At 43.8% G+C, this 14875-nt stretch overlaps 2 protein-coding genes across 11 annotated transcripts in view; one reads left to right on the top strand and one right to left on the bottom strand.

Annotated features, from left to right (window-relative positions):
• The window catches only part of LOC147190092 (calcium-activated potassium channel subunit alpha-1a-like), a 34234-nt gene extending 22056 nt beyond the window's left edge, over positions 1-12178 (top strand). Inside the window, exons 21-32 of one of the 2 annotated variants that reach the window (XM_086099451.1) lie at positions 366-489; positions 586-810; positions 1286-1478; positions 1910-2023; positions 2178-2308; positions 2563-2775; positions 2923-3041; positions 3118-3322; positions 4302-4347; positions 4446-4986; positions 5058-5588; positions 5833-12178. In XM_086099451.1, the coding sequence (XP_085955577.1) occupies positions 366-489; positions 586-810; positions 1286-1478; positions 1910-2023; positions 2178-2308; positions 2563-2775; positions 2923-3041; positions 3118-3322; positions 4302-4347; positions 4446-4459 (1384 nt within the window). In that variant the 3' untranslated portion in view covers positions 4460-4986; positions 5058-5588; positions 5833-12178. Of the gene's footprint in view, positions 1-365; positions 490-585; positions 811-1285; positions 1479-1909; positions 2024-2177; positions 2309-2562; positions 2776-2922; positions 3042-3117; positions 4987-5057; positions 5589-5832 lie in introns of both variants that reach the window. The other variant, XM_086099452.1, reaches the window with a different exon arrangement.
• A 1001-nt stretch (positions 12179-13179) lies between these two features.
• The window catches only part of LOC147190093 (short/branched chain specific acyl-CoA dehydrogenase, mitochondrial-like), a 32285-nt gene continuing 30589 nt past the window's right edge, over positions 13180-14875 (bottom strand). For 7 of the 9 annotated variants that reach the window (XR_015097522.1, XR_015097524.1, XR_015097523.1 and 4 more), the window contains 2 exons: positions 14051-14777; positions 13180-13952 (listed from right to left, as the gene is read on the bottom strand). The gene's annotated coding sequence lies outside the window, so the exon portion shown is untranslated. Of the gene's footprint in view, positions 13956-14050; positions 14781-14875 lie in introns of all 9 variants that reach the window. The other 2 variants (XR_015097529.1, XR_015097530.1) reach the window with 2 other exon arrangements.

The raw sequence follows: 14875 nt of genomic DNA on the forward strand, positions 1-14875 counted from the left end.
CGGCAGTTTTTTTTTAAGTGCAAATGGAAGCACGGCGCCCTGACAGTCGGGGCTGACGTCGTTTGAACCCCTCAGCTGATAACCGCTGTCCTCTTTTTACCCCCCTTATCGGCTCGTGCTACAGTCGACAATCCAGATCGGGCAATCGGGTCGGGCAAATGGCTGAAATATTTCATCTCTGGTCTGCTAAAGCTCTTAGAGTGCCAAGCTCACGTCAAGAAGCCGCCGTCATTGTCCCCTCACTGGTGCCAGTGGACGCCTTTTCCACCGGACGGTCGCCGTCGGCGGCGGCGGCGGCTGGGAAATCTTTGCGTCAAGCGCGACTCCGGCGAAGGTCTGACCAATCTGCACTCTTCCGCCCTCAGACGCGAGCCGCTCCTCATCAGCGTCAACGAGCAGATGGAAAGCGTGGACCAGAACGTGAAGAAGTACGACTCCACGGGGATGTTCCACTGGTGCCCGTCCAAGGACATCGACAAGGTCGTCCTGGTGAGCGTGGCAAAAGTGCAAACAAAATAAATGCCATCGTGTCAAATGCAGCCTGGCGGTCATTTTGGTGGGACGCGCTGGTCCTTCCCTCGTCAGACTCGAAACGAGGCGGCCATGACGGTGCTGAGCGGTCACGTGGTGGTGTGCGTCTTCGGCGACGTCAAGTCGGCGGTGATCGGCCTGCGCAACTTTGTGATGCCGCTGCGGGCCAGCAACTTCCACTACCACGAGCTCAAGCACATCGTCTTCGTGGGCTCGCTCGAGTACCTCAAGCGCGAGTGGGAGACGCTGCGCAATTTCCCCAGAGTCTCCATCTTGCCCGTCAGTCACCGACCGCGCACTTCTTTAACGCCGCCGACGGTCGATATTTTGTCGATGGCGAATCATCATTTCGTATTGGCTACAATTCTTTCAAAAAATTAAAAATCCCAAATGAAATGTATTTTAATTTTAAATGATTCTTTTTCCCTGACAAATTTACGCATGTTGCATTTAAAACAACCAGAAGGCTTTCGTTTGGACACGCCGCTTAGCCAATGAAAACGCCATAGACGGGCGAGTGACTAAACATCGTGTCGGCGTGTTTGAACAAATTATTGAATTGAGTTTCAAGGGATGAAATTTAATGCATATATTTGAATCTTTTTAGGGGAAACAAATCGAAATGAACGCATCAAATCTTCCCCAACTTTTGAAATAGAAATGCGGTAACGTCGATGTACAACGGCTATTTGAAGGCCGGAAAAGATGGAGCTGGGCAAGCGTACTTTCTCCCCTCCCCCCCTTTGTGCATCAGGGCACGCCGCTGAGTCGAGCGGACCTGAGGGCCGTCAACATCAATCTCTGCGACATGTGCGTCATCCTGTCGGCCAATCAGAACAATATCGACGACGCGTCGCTGCAGGACAAAGAGTGCATCTTGGCGTCGCTCAACATCAAGTCCATGCTCTTTGACGACAGCATCGGCGTCTTGCAGGCCAATTCCCAAGGTGAGCGCGTTTCATAGTCGACGCGAGTCGAGAGTCTCTTCGCGTAGCAACCGACAGACGAGACGAGACGTGAGTACTTTTGCTTTCGATAGACGCGGTGAAGCAGCATTTAGCTGCTATGCCGCACGCAAAATGGAAAAAGGCTGCCAAGAGAAGCAAAATTACAATGTTGCTAATTTCCCATACTAAGATCTTTTTAAAATCGTGCTCTCCAGAATCTGGTACTTGTAATTTTCATCTGCTATGTTGTCTTAGCCTTTCAACGTCTGTCGTTTAATTTCTGCCCTTTAAATGATGTGACGCGCATTGGACTTGACCTCGTGTACGAAATGCACCTTAAAGCGACAGCCGTTCCAGCTCGACTTGTGTCCAGCATATTGGACGGTGTGTGGATGACTAAGAATCTGCGTCCGTTGTGTTGGGCGTGGCAGGCTTCACGCCGCCGGGGATGGAGCGCTCGTCTCCCGAGAACAGCCCCTTCCACGGAATCGTGCGGCAGACCTCGGTGACGACGGGGGCCAACATTCCCATCATAACCGAACTGGGTAGGCTGAGCACCCATGCCGCCAACACGCCAGAGTAACCCGCATTCTGTCAAGCTGTTCCAAGCGCTGGAATGTGACATTTAAATGTTTTTTTTCCCCCTTCGTTAAAAAGAGAAAAAGACCCCCCAACTCATTTGTTTTGTCGTGTTCATAGTTAACGATTCCAACGTTCAGTTCCTGGACCAGGACGACGACGACGACCCCGACACGGAGTTGTACCTGACCCAGCCGTTCGCCTGCGGGACCGCCTTCGCCGTCAGCGTGCTCGACTCCTTAATGAGCGCTGTAAGTTGACCACACTTCCTTCACTGGCCATGAGGGGGAAAATGAAAAATTCGCTAAGGTTGCTGTGTACGACATCATCACCTCGCTGAACCTAAAAATGGATACGTTCAAAAAGCGTTCTGAATCATGGCCGAAAAAGAGGAGGGGGGGGGGGGGGCGGGGATGGCTCGAAATGGCCACCTTTCAAATTGAGCGAAACATACGATGTGATCTCTATGGCGATGTGATTTGGGCCGCCTTCCTTCCCACCCGAGACGTACTTCAACGACAACATCCTGACGCTGATCCGCACGCTGGTGACGGGCGGCGCCACCCCGGAGCTGGAGGGGCTGCTGGCGGAGGAGAACGCCCTGCGCGGCGGCTACAGCACGCCGCAGACGTTGGCCAACAGGGACCGCTGTCGCGTGGCGCAGCTGGCCTTGTACGACGGGCCCTTCGCCGACCTCGGAGTGAGACCGCCACCTTTCGTACGCTCCGTAGCCGATGCTCTTGTTCCGCGTCGGCGAAGTGCTTTGAAATTCAGATTGAGTGCCAGTCTACGATTTTTTTTTTTCTTCAAGGTGGTTCACAAATAGATTCCGTCACCTAATGACACTTTGCGATGTGTTTCGTAGGATGGCGGTTGCTACGGCGACCTGTTTTGCAAAGCACTGAAAACATACAACATGCTCTGCTTCGGCATCTATCGGCTCCGTGACGCCCATCTCAACACGCAAAGTCAGTGCACCAAACGGTGAGTCTTCCGTCCTTCGTGTTGCAAAAGTGTCAGCGAGGTGGTTTTCAATCGGCCTCCCGGATGTCCTCCGAAGCTACGTCATTACGAATCCGCCCTACGCCTTCGAGCTGGTGCCCTCCGACCTCATCTTCTGCCTGATGCAGTTTGACCACAACGCCAGCCGGGCGCGGGCCAGCCTCTCGCACTCGTCCGGCAAGAAAAGCGCGTCCGCGCACTCCATCGCCGCCATCAACCGAGCCAACCGCAACAAGAGCAAGGCACCCACGGGACAAGCTCAAGTACGAAAAGGCGCATGGACATCTCCTCGCAACGAGCCGGCCTGACGAATGTTTTCCAGATCACTCGTTTGTTTTTCTTGATAATGAGGCTCATTCAATGAATAAGGTGACTTTTTCCCACCATCAGGGCTTCTAATGCAAGCTAGAAAGGGGTTGGAGGTGGGGTGGGGGGGTCAGCTTCTGTGTGTATCACAAGTCCTTATACTGAAAAATTCACCTTCTTCAAGATATATTTGTATCTTCGCTTCTGACAGAGTGAGCCAGACAACACTTTTCCTTCATTTCAAAGTCCAGCAAATTTGCAACAAACAAAACCACCACCGCGCCCGAGTTAACCCTTGGTGGTCGGCTCTTGGAGCTTTTATGAAGGTGACAGTAAGTGTAAATTTCTTCGATCCAGACGTGAATTTTATTGTGTACTTTGTTGGCATGCATTTGCAATCGGCCCGGCGGTCGACTGGTTAGCGCGCTGGCGTCCATTCTGGCTCTGCGATTCCTGTATGAAGTTTGCATGTTCTCATATGTGAGTTCCCTGAATATTACAAGAGAACGTTTCAGGAGTTGTCAGGTGTGTGCAGCCTTTTTTTAAATTTTTTTTAAAGCCGGCCTGACATCTCGACCCTGCGATCTTCCCGACCCGCTCCGTCCACAGTGGGCTCTGGAGAAATCGATTCCACGTGTACGAAAACAATAAAAGTTTTCATTTGCGTACGTGCCCCATTTCCTGATCTGTGTTGCTTCTTTGATCCATCGCTGATGTTTATCTTGTGCTCCAAATGATGTTTGCATTGTCCCAGTCCACGATCTGATTTTCCCATTGGCAAGTGGTCCGATGTGGCCCCTTTTCAGGTTTCCCTCTTTTGACCCTTTTGTTTACATTTTTGTTTTTCAGGCTGGATGGCTCGAATTGGCAAAGGAGACACACGTTGGCGACATAAAACTGTGCACGCTTACTCTTTCTGCATTTCTTTATTTGCAGGGGGAACCGTTTGGCACAGGAGGCACTTTAAAGAAGCAGAAGAGGGGTGAGTGAGAAAAAAAGTCAAGTGACATGTTTGTCGTCGCCGCCGCCGATCTCACTAACTCACTGGGTGTGCACTGACTAACACTGACTGCATGATAGGGATTTTGGACTGAGGCCATCATTTTCAGCTCATCAATGTGCCAACCCCGCTGACCTCAGTTCTCCAGCAGGCCTCGGCAGATGACAACTGGCACACAAATTTCAGATGGATTTTTAGAAGTCTCTGAAGACTCGTCACCGCTTATGCTCGGCCGCAAGCTTGTTGGAGGCGACGGGAATGAATCGCGGCAACCAGACCCTTCTCAAGGCAACGATGCTTCGGTTGTATTCTGTGAAGTATTTTCAGATATGTTTTTGCAGTTTATTTTTGAGGGGGGTGTGGAGCAACCTGTAAGCCGTTTCTGTCGCTGTTTTTGTACTTGAATAAAAATGTGAAGTGACTTCAAGTGGTCCACCTTAAGCATTGGGGAGAAAGTACATGTACACATGCGTTTTTGTTTTTTTGGCAGTGCGGAGGAGCAATTTAGGAAAGGACACACCAGAGAAGCAGAGCAGTATGAAGTGTAGACCTGGACGAAAGCAGTCTGTGTGGTTTGGAGGATTGGAAGAGGGTCCTGATGAATTGGAAGAGGGTGCAGAGGTAACAAAAGCGCATGGCAATTTCATTGACAAGGGGTACCTGCAAAAAAAAGACATTTTTTTGGGTTGCAGGCCTCAGATGGAGCCGAATGGGGTGAGAACAAGGAGCAGTTCCGCAAACGGCGCAACGATGAGGATCATCCGTCCACGGGCTGCCTGGAAAATGCTGAGCAGGAGGGGCCGGGGGATTGAGCTTTGCGGTGTGCCTCGGTCGTCACTGTGGGTTGATCTGATGGTAACGGTGGCAGTCGCGGGCGGTGCGTTTGAAGCCGGCGGTGGAACCCGTGTCTTTGTGGGCACTCGAATGCTCTTTGGCAAGGCGTGTTGGAGATGGTCAGCTAGTTGTTTGGCTTCTCTGTATCCAGAGCAACTTTTTTTGTCAGTTGGAAAGCTGGTTTGTGGGCAACAGTGTAGGCAGGCTTGTTTTGCTGGACGTAAGAAGGGTAGAAATGTCATGAAACACACGGTGAATAAATCCATGAGTGGCGTCAGGCTACCAATGTTGATTTTCCCCTCTTTCTTTCAGGGTTCTGACATGGATGTGATCTGGAAGAGAAAGCTTGCTCTCATCAAAGGGGCTCCGAGGTGAACGTCGCGACTGAGGTGAGCGCAACTTATGTCATGTGGACCTGATGTGGATTGCTTTCAGCATTTTTGGCCATGACAATCGAAGAAGAAGAAGAATCTGTGCTTGGTGGTTGCGCCTTCTCGGCAGCACACGTGTACCAGCACTGATTTTGATTGGGAGGAATGTCGGCGCCACTTGACTGTCGTTGCTGGACAGCCCGGGGGCGCTTGTGTTTTGCGCCCGTCATGGGCAGCATTTTCACAGTCCCTCTTTGCGCAGCGAAAAGGTCGGTGCTGTGGGACAGTTTGCGGATGGATGGATGCATGGCTTGAGGAGCCGACGATGAGAAGAAAGGAGTGTCAGCGCGGCTGTGGAACTGCGAGTGGCGGCTTGGAATTGAAGCAGATTTACATCGACAACTGCTTCCTGGATGCGACAGCTTCGTGTCGCTTTCAAACTCGCTTGGAGCAGACGTATGAACGTATCGGCATGACGTCGTTGATTCACTTCTTTCATCGAAAACTGCTTCAAACAACAAAGTGTATGCAGGATTAAGAGTCTGTCTTATGTGTTGTTGTATTTTGTCATTTATGTTCACTGTTCTGTGATGGTGGTGTGGGGCACCCGCAGCGGCTCCTCTTGTCTGGTTGAGACAAATTTGACAAAGTTGAACTTGACTTGAAAGGTGTTTTAAGCCTGAAAAAATGACCGTGTATACTAAGGTAATTTTGACCAGAATAAAACCCCAAAAACGCCTGACATGGTTGGTTTTTTTTTAGGGGCTATAAATACCCTACTTTATGTGGTCTGTTTTTTTTGGGCAGAAGATGCTTTCCTCTTCGTGATTGGGGTTTTTTCGGCTAAAAAGGGCTTACTATACATGGTTGTTTTTTTTTGGCTAAAAAAAACACCTTACGATACATGGTCCTTTTTTTCGTAAGGCGTTTTCAGCCCAAAAAAACCCCACCATATATAGTAAGCCGTTTTTAGCTGAAAAAAATGACCCATGTATATAGTAAGGCGTTTTCAGCCCCAAAAAAACAACCATGTATAGTAAGGCGTTTTTAGCCCCCAAAAAAACGACCATGTATAGTAAGGCCTTTTCAGCCAAAAAACCCCCACTATGTATATTAAGGCCTTTTCAGCCAAAAAAAAAACCGACCATGTAAGGCGTTTTTAGCCCCCAAAAAAACGACCATGTATAGTAAGGCGTTTTTTTTAGCATTACTATACATGGTTGTTTTTTTGGGCTGAAAACGCCTTATTATACATGGTCGTTTTTTTCGGCTAAAAACGCCTTCCTATACATGGTCGTTTTTTTGGGACTGAAAACGCCTGACTATAAATGGTGTTTTTTTTGGGGCTAAAAACGCCTCACTATACAAGGTCGTTTTTTCCTGGCTAAAAATGCCTTACTATACATGGTTGTTTTTTTGGGCTGAAAACGCCTTATTATACATGGTCGTTTTTTTCGGCTAAAAACGCCTTCCTATACCTGGTCGTTTTTTTGGGACTGAAAACGCCTCACTATACATGGTCGTTTTTTTCGGCTAAAAACGCCTTCCTATACATGGTCGTTTTTTTGGGACTGAAAACGCCTCACTATAAATGGTCGTTTTTTTTTTTGGGCTGAAAACGCCTTACTATACATGGTCGTTTTTTTCGGCTGAAAACGCCTTACTATACATGGTCGTTTTTTTCGGCTAAAAACTCCTTACGATACATGGTCGTTTTTTTGGGGGGCTAAAAAGGCCTTACTATACATGGTCGTTTTTTTCGGCTAAAAACGCCTTACGATATAGATACATGGTCATTTTTTTTGGGCTGAAAACGCCTGACTATACATGGTCGTTTTTTCGGGCTAAAAACGCCATACTATACTATGTCGTTTTTTTTAGCTAAAAACTTCTTACTATACTACGTCGTTTTTTTCGGCCTGAAAACGCCTTACTATACGATGTCGTTTTTTTCGGGCTAAAAACGCCTTACTACACTATGTCGTTTTTTTCGGCTTAAAAACGCTTTACTATACTATGTCGTTTTTTTCGGGCTAAAAACGCCTTACTATACTGTCGTTTTTTTCGGCCTAAAAACGCCATACTATACTATGTCGTTTTTTCGGGCTAAAAACGCCTTACTATACTATGCCGTTTTTTTCGGGCTAAAAATGCCTTACTATACTATGTCGTTTTTTTTTTAGCTAAAAACACCTTACTATACTATGTCGTTTTTTCGGGCTAAAAACGCCTTACTAACTATGTCGTTTTTTTCGGCTTAAAAACGCCTTACTATATATACTATGTCGTTTTTTTCGGCCTAAAAACGCCTCACTACACACTATGTCGTTTTTTTCGGCTTAAAAACGCCTTACTATATATACTATATCGTTTTTTTCGGCTTAAAAACGCCTTACTATACTATGTCGTTTTTTTTCGGGCTAAAAACGCCTTACTATACTATGTCGTTTTTTTCAGGCTAAAAACGCCTTACTATACTATGTCGTTTTTTCGGGCTAAAAACGCCTTACTATACTATGCCGTTTTTTTCGGGCTAAAAACGCCTTACTATACTATGTGGTTTTTTTTAGCTAAAAACTTCTTACTATACTATGTTGTTTTTTTCGGGCTAAAAACGCCTTACAATACTGTCGTTTTTTTCGGCCTGAAAACGCCTTACTATACGATGTCGTTTTTTTCGGGCTAAAAACGCCTTACTACACACTGTCGTTTTTTTCGGCTTAAAAACGCCTTACTATACTATGTCGTTTTTTTCGGGCTAAAAACGCCTTACTATACTATGTCGTTTTTTTCGGGCTAAAAACGCCTTACTATACTATGCCGTTTTTTTCGGGCTAAAAATGCCTTACTATATACTATGTCGTTTTTTTCGGCTTAAAAACGCCTTACTATATATACTATGTCGTTTTTTTCGGCCTAAAAACGCCTTACTATACTATGTCGTTTTTTTCGGGCTAAAAACGCCTTACTATACTATGTGGTTTTTTTTAGCTAAAAGCTTCTTACTATACTATGTCGTTTTTTCGGGCTAAAAACGCCTTACTATACTATGCCGTTTTTTTCGGGCTAAAAATGCCTTACTATACTATGTCGTTTTTTTTTTAGCTAAAAACGCCTTACTATATATACTATGTCGTTTTTTCGGGCTAAAAACGCCTTACTAACTATGCCGTTTTTTTCGGGCTAAAAATGCCTTACTATACTATGTCGTTTTTTTCGGCTTAAAAACGCCTTACTATATATACTATGTCGTTTTTTTCGGCCTAAAAACGCCTTACTACACACTATGTCGTTTTTTTCGGCTTAAAAACGCCTTACTATATATACTATATCGTTTTTTTCGGCTTAAAAACGCCTTACTATACTATGTCGTTTTTTTTCGGGCTAAAAACGCCTTACTATACCATGTCGTTTTTTTCGGGCTAAAAACGCCTTACTATACTATGTCGTTTTTTCGGGCTAAAAACGCCTTACTATACTATGCCGTTTTTTTCGGGCTAAAAATGCCTTACTATATACTATGTCGTTTTTTTCGGCTTAAAAACGCCTTACTATATATACTATGTCGTTTTTTTCGGCCTAAAAACGCCTTACTATACTATGTCGTTTTTTTCGGGCTAAAAACGCCTTACTATACTATGTGGGTTTTTTTTGCTAAAAACTTCTTACTATACTATGTTGTTTTTTTCGGGCTAAAAACGCCTTACAATACTATGTCGTTTTTTTCGGCCTGAAAACGCCTTACTATACGATGTCGTTTTTTTCGGGCTAAAAACGCCTTACTACACACTATGTCGTTTTTTTCGGCTTAAAAACGCCTTACTATATATACTATATCGTTTTTTTTCGGCTTAAAAACGCCTTACTATACTATGTCGTTTTTTTCGGGCTAAAAACGCCTTACTATATATACTATGTCGTTTTTTTCGGGCTAAAAACGCCTTACTATATACTATGTCGTTTTTTTCGGCTTAAAAACGCCTTACTATATATACTATGTCGTTTTTTTCGGCCTAAAAACGCCTTACTATACTATGTCGTTTTTTTCGGGCTAAAAACGCCTTACTATACTATGTGGTTTTTTTTAGCTAAAAGCTTCTTACTATACTATGTCGTTTTTTCGGGCTAAAAACGCCTTACTATACTATGCCGTTTTTTTCGGGCTAAAAATGCCTTACTATACTATGTCGTTTTTTTTTTTAGCTAAAAACGCCTTACTATATATACTATGTCGTTTTTTCGGGCTAAAAACGCCTTACTAACTATGCCGTTTTTTTCGGGCTAAAAATGCCTTACTATACTATGTCGTTTTTTTCGGCTTAAAAACGCCTTACTATATATACTATGTCGTTTTTTTCGGCCTAAAAACGCCTTACTACACACTATGTCGTTTTTTTCGGCTTAAAAACGCCTTACTATATATACTATATCGTTTTTTTCGGCTTAAAAACGCCTTACTATACTATGTCGTTTTTTTTCGGGCTAAAAACGCCTTACTATACTATGTCGTTTTTTTCGGGCTAAAAACGCCTTACTATACTATGTCGTTTTTTCGGGCTAAAAACGCCTTACTATACTATGCCGTTTTTTTCGGGCTAAAAATGCCTTACTATATACTATGTCGTTTTTTTCGGCTTAAAAACGCCTTACTATATATACTATGTCGTTTTTTTCGGCCTAAAAACGCCTTACTATACTATGTCGTTTTTTTCGGGCTAAAAACGCCTTACTATACTATGTGGGTTTTTTTTGCTAAAAACTTCTTACTATACTATGTTGTTTTTTTCGGGCTAAAAACGCCTTACAATACTATGTCGTTTTTTTCGGCCTGAAAACGCCTTACTATACGATGTCGTTTTTTTCGGGCTAAAAACGCCTTACTACACACTATGTCGTTTTTTTCGGCTTAAAAACGCCTTACTATATATACTATATCGTTTTTTTTCGGCTTAAAAACGCCTTACTATACTATGTCGTTTTTTTCGGGCTAAAAACGCCTTACTATATATACTATGTCGTTTTTTTCGGGCTAAAAACGGCTTACTATACTATGTCGTTTTTTTTCGGGCTAAAAACGCCTTACTATACTATGTCGTTTTTTTCGGGCTAAAAACGCCTTACTATACTATGTCGTTTTTTCGGGCTAAAAACGCCTTACTATACTATGCCGTTTTTTTCGGGCTAAAAATGCCTTACTATATACTATGTCGTTTTTTTCGGCTTAAAAACGCCTTACTATATATACTATGTCGTTTTTTTCGGCTTAAAAACGCCTTACTATATATACTATGTCGTTTTTTTCGGCCTAAAAACGCCTTACTATACTATGTCGTTTTTTCGGGCTAAAAACGCCTTACTATACTATGTGGTTTTTTTTAGCTAAAAACGTCTTACTATACTATGTTGTTTTTTTCGGGCTAAAAACGCCTTACTATACGATGTCGTTTTTTTCGGGCTAAAAACGCCTTACTACACACTATGTCGTTTTTTTCGGCTTAAAAACGCCTTACTATATATACTATATCGTTTTTTTCGGCTTAAAAACGCCTTACTATACTATGTCGTTTTTTTCGGGCTAAAAACGGCTTACTATACTATGTCGTTTTTTCGGGCTAAAAACGCCTTACTATACTATGCCGTTTTTTTCGGGCTAAAAATGCCTTACTATATACTATGTCGTTTTTTTTCGGCTTAAAAACGCCTTACTATATATACTATGTCGTTTTTTTCGGCCTAAAAATGCCTTACTATACTATGTTGTTTTTTTCGGGCTAAAAACGCCTTACTATATATACTATGTCGTTTTTTTCGGCCTAAAAACGCCTTACTATACTATGTTGTTTTTTTCGGGCTAAAAACGCCTTACTATACTATGTGGTTTTTTTTTGCTAAAAACTTCTTACTATACTATGTTGTTTTTTTCGGGCTAAAAACGCCTTACAATACTATGTTTTTTTCGGCCTGAAAACGCCTTACTATACGATGTCGTTTTTTTCGGTTTAAAAACGCCTTACTATACTATGTCGTTTTTTTCGGCCTGAAAACGCCTTACTATACGATGTCGTTTTTTTTCGGGCTAAAAACGCCTTACTACACACTATGTCGTTTTTTTCGGCTTAAAAACGCCTTACTATACTATGTCTTTTTTTTTTTTTAGCTACAAACGCCTTACTATACTATGTCGTTTTTTTCGGGCTAAAAACGCCATACTATACTATGTCGTTTTTTTCGGGCTAAAAACGCCTTACTCTACTATGTCGTTTTTTTTCGGGCTAAAAACGCCTTACTCTACTATGTCGTTTTTTTCGGCCTAAAAACGCCATACTATACTATGTCGTTTTTTTCCGCTTAAAACGCCTTACTATACTATGTCGTTTTTTTCGGGCTAAAAACGCCTTACTATACTATGTCGTTTTTTTTGGCTCAAATGGCCTTACTATACATGGTCGTTTTTTGGTCATCTTGTGTTCCTTCATTTTTATGGTTTATTGTTTATTGTGCATGTTATATTGCTCCATGTACAGCACTTTGTATGCAGCGATGGCTGTTTGAAAGTGCTCTATAAATACAGTTGACTTGACTTCAAATAAAGCTGAAATAACCAACAATTGTTTGGTGTTCTTTTTGTTAAAGTCAGTCACAGACACAACAAAAATAAATAAGTAGAATACTCGTGTGCTGAAGTCCTGATAAAAGGTTCGAGGAAAAGGGATACGGGCAAGGTGCCTTGCAATACTGCTCTCTTGTGAATTCCAGGGTAACTACACTCAAGAATGGGGAATGGGGATGACTTCGTATTGAATGATCGAAACGGAGAGTAAAATTGATCGCCTTATCGCCATCAAAGTAATAAACAAATTGAAAAAAATTCGTCATGTTCAGGTATAGTCTATGAATAGGACAAAAAATTCGCCGAAAATCTCAACGGTGATGGTCCAGTGGTCTAAAACTTTGCTTTCGGTTCAGGCGACTCGGGTTCGATCCCCGCGCTCACCTCCATGTGTGCATAAATGTAGGTGATTCGAAAAGGGGACTCGAACACGAGTCAGCTGTATCTAAAGTATGGTCTTTAACCACTAGACCAACTCGGATTTGAAAATTCACTATTTAGAAATTAGACCTATTCTGCAACTGTCATGTTCAGGTATAGTCTGAATAGGTCCAAAAATCGGCCGAAAATCTCAACCAGGATGGTCCAGCGGTCTAAAACTTTGCTTTCGGTTCAGGCGACTCGGGTTCCATAGAAATTATACTCAACTCTACAAAGGTAAGTCGCCTGCAATTTTAAATGGCACCGTTTGATTTTTATTTTTTTTCTTTCAGCGTGCTGAGAAGGTAAGTTGCCAGCGTTTTTATTTCCACAATTTAAATGACACCCTGCTCTTACTTTGTTGTAATTGTGCAATTTCTGTTCACAGGCTTGGCATCTTCAAGTGACTGGCCAATTTTGGAGGGGGGGGGGGGGCTGTTTAAATGTGCTTACCAAAAGTCACATTGCGAACTATTTCACTGTCTTTTCAGCCCACCCGTTAACGCTGCAGGCCACTGCCGAGGTGTACAGCTCAGCCCTGCGCTCGTCACTGGTAAGAGACAAAAACACTCCTGCGCATACAACTCTGAAATCATGTTTTAATTTTTCAGCACATGAAGATGAGCTTACAGGAGACTTCGAGTGATGACGTGATTCAGGTCGGAACCACAGACAAAAAGTGTGCAATTTTCTTTTCTTTTTTTCTTAGGGTGAGGATTTCAAAATTTGGTGCTGCACACTACCTCGTTGCAAACTGCGCTCCCCAGATGTCTTGAAAAAGAAAGTTGAGAGTCCAGCCTCAAGTTGCCGTTTTGCTCCTGGACAAAACTGAAGGAAGGTAAGGACATCGTAAATAACAATCCACTCTTTCTGACATCCTTTTTGTGTGTGCGCAGGTCAAACGGCATCCAGAGCTGCCTGACAAACAAGACGACGGCGAATGGGGCCGTCTGCTGATTTTGAGCACGCTGCAAAGCAAAATGGCTCAAGTGAACATTTTATAACACATCTTCTCTTTTGCAGGTTCCCCCAAAGCTGCACTGGGACGAATGTCTCTTGGGACCATCGAAGGTACATTTACCATTCTGTACTTGCTACTCATTTTGTTTTTCTTTCTGCTCAGGTGGTGCCAAAGCATCTCTTGGCCCTGCAGTCGATCTTTTTCACCAGTGATGCTTCTGTTGGAAAAGAGACTAAAAAATGTGATTGTCATGTTTCCTCCTTCACTTGCAAGAACAAACGTTTGTTGAGATGAGCTTTCTTTCTTTTTTTTTTTTTTTCTTTGACTGTGCAGAGACGCTTCCAGTTGGTGCCATCGTGGAGTCTGAACCGTGGTCACCAAGACGCTGCACCTGCTGGGCAAAGAGTTCCGAAATTGCAGCTGAAATCTTTCAAGTTGACCCACATTAACATGAAACTGAAATAAAAGCCTGACGGCTCCATTGCGTACCTCCCGTTTGTGTTCAGGCTTGTCCACTCTGGGGCCCTCGGAAGCAGTTGGCCATTTTCGAGGATTGCCAAAGTTGGTGCTGTCAACGGCACTCTGCAGGTTGAGAGTCTGGCCTCAAGTTGCCGTTTTGCTCCTTGATGAGACGGAAGGAGTGTAAGGACGTCGTAAATGACTTCAATTTGCTCTCGCCGTCATCCTTTTTGTGTGTGCGCAGGTCAAACGGCGTCTTGACTTCATCCAGAGCTGCCAGAGGAACAAGACAACGGCGAATGGGGCCGTCTGCTGGGTTTGAGCATGTTGCAAAGCAAAATGGCTTATTTTTAACACTTCTTTTTTGCAGGTTCCCCCAAAGCTGCGCTGGGACAAATGTCTCTGGACAGTTTAAAGGTACATTTAACATCCTGTACTAATTTTGTCTTTCTTTTTGCTTATGTCCACTAGGCGGCGCCAAAACGGCTCTTGGCCCCGGAGAACCTGAATCTGCAGCCACTTCGGGAAGACGGTGGACAGGCTCGAGTACCGTTGATCTTTTTCGCCAGTTGTTGGAAAAGACAGATTTTTAAAAATGACTGTTTGTTGTTGCAGGTGGTGGAGCGAACATGAAGTCGTGCTCAACGAGATGAGCCAAGACGCAAACAAGCATTTTTTTTTTTTTTTTTGACTGTGCAGAGAAGCTTCCAGTTGGTGCCATCGTGGAGTCTGCACCTTGGCCACCAAGACGCTGCGCCTGCTGGGCAAAGAGCGTTTCGAAATTGCAGCTGAAATCTTTCAAGTTGACCCACATTAAAATGAGACTGAATTAAAAGCTTGACGGGTCCATTGCGT

The sequence above is a fragment of the Hippocampus guttulatus genome, chromosome 19, assembly GCF_054856545.1.
Source record: "Hippocampus guttulatus isolate MCC_2025c chromosome 19, RoL_Hgut_1.0, whole genome shotgun sequence".
In the NCBI taxonomy this organism is placed as follows: Eukaryota; Metazoa; Chordata; class Actinopteri; order Syngnathiformes; family Syngnathidae; genus Hippocampus; species Hippocampus guttulatus.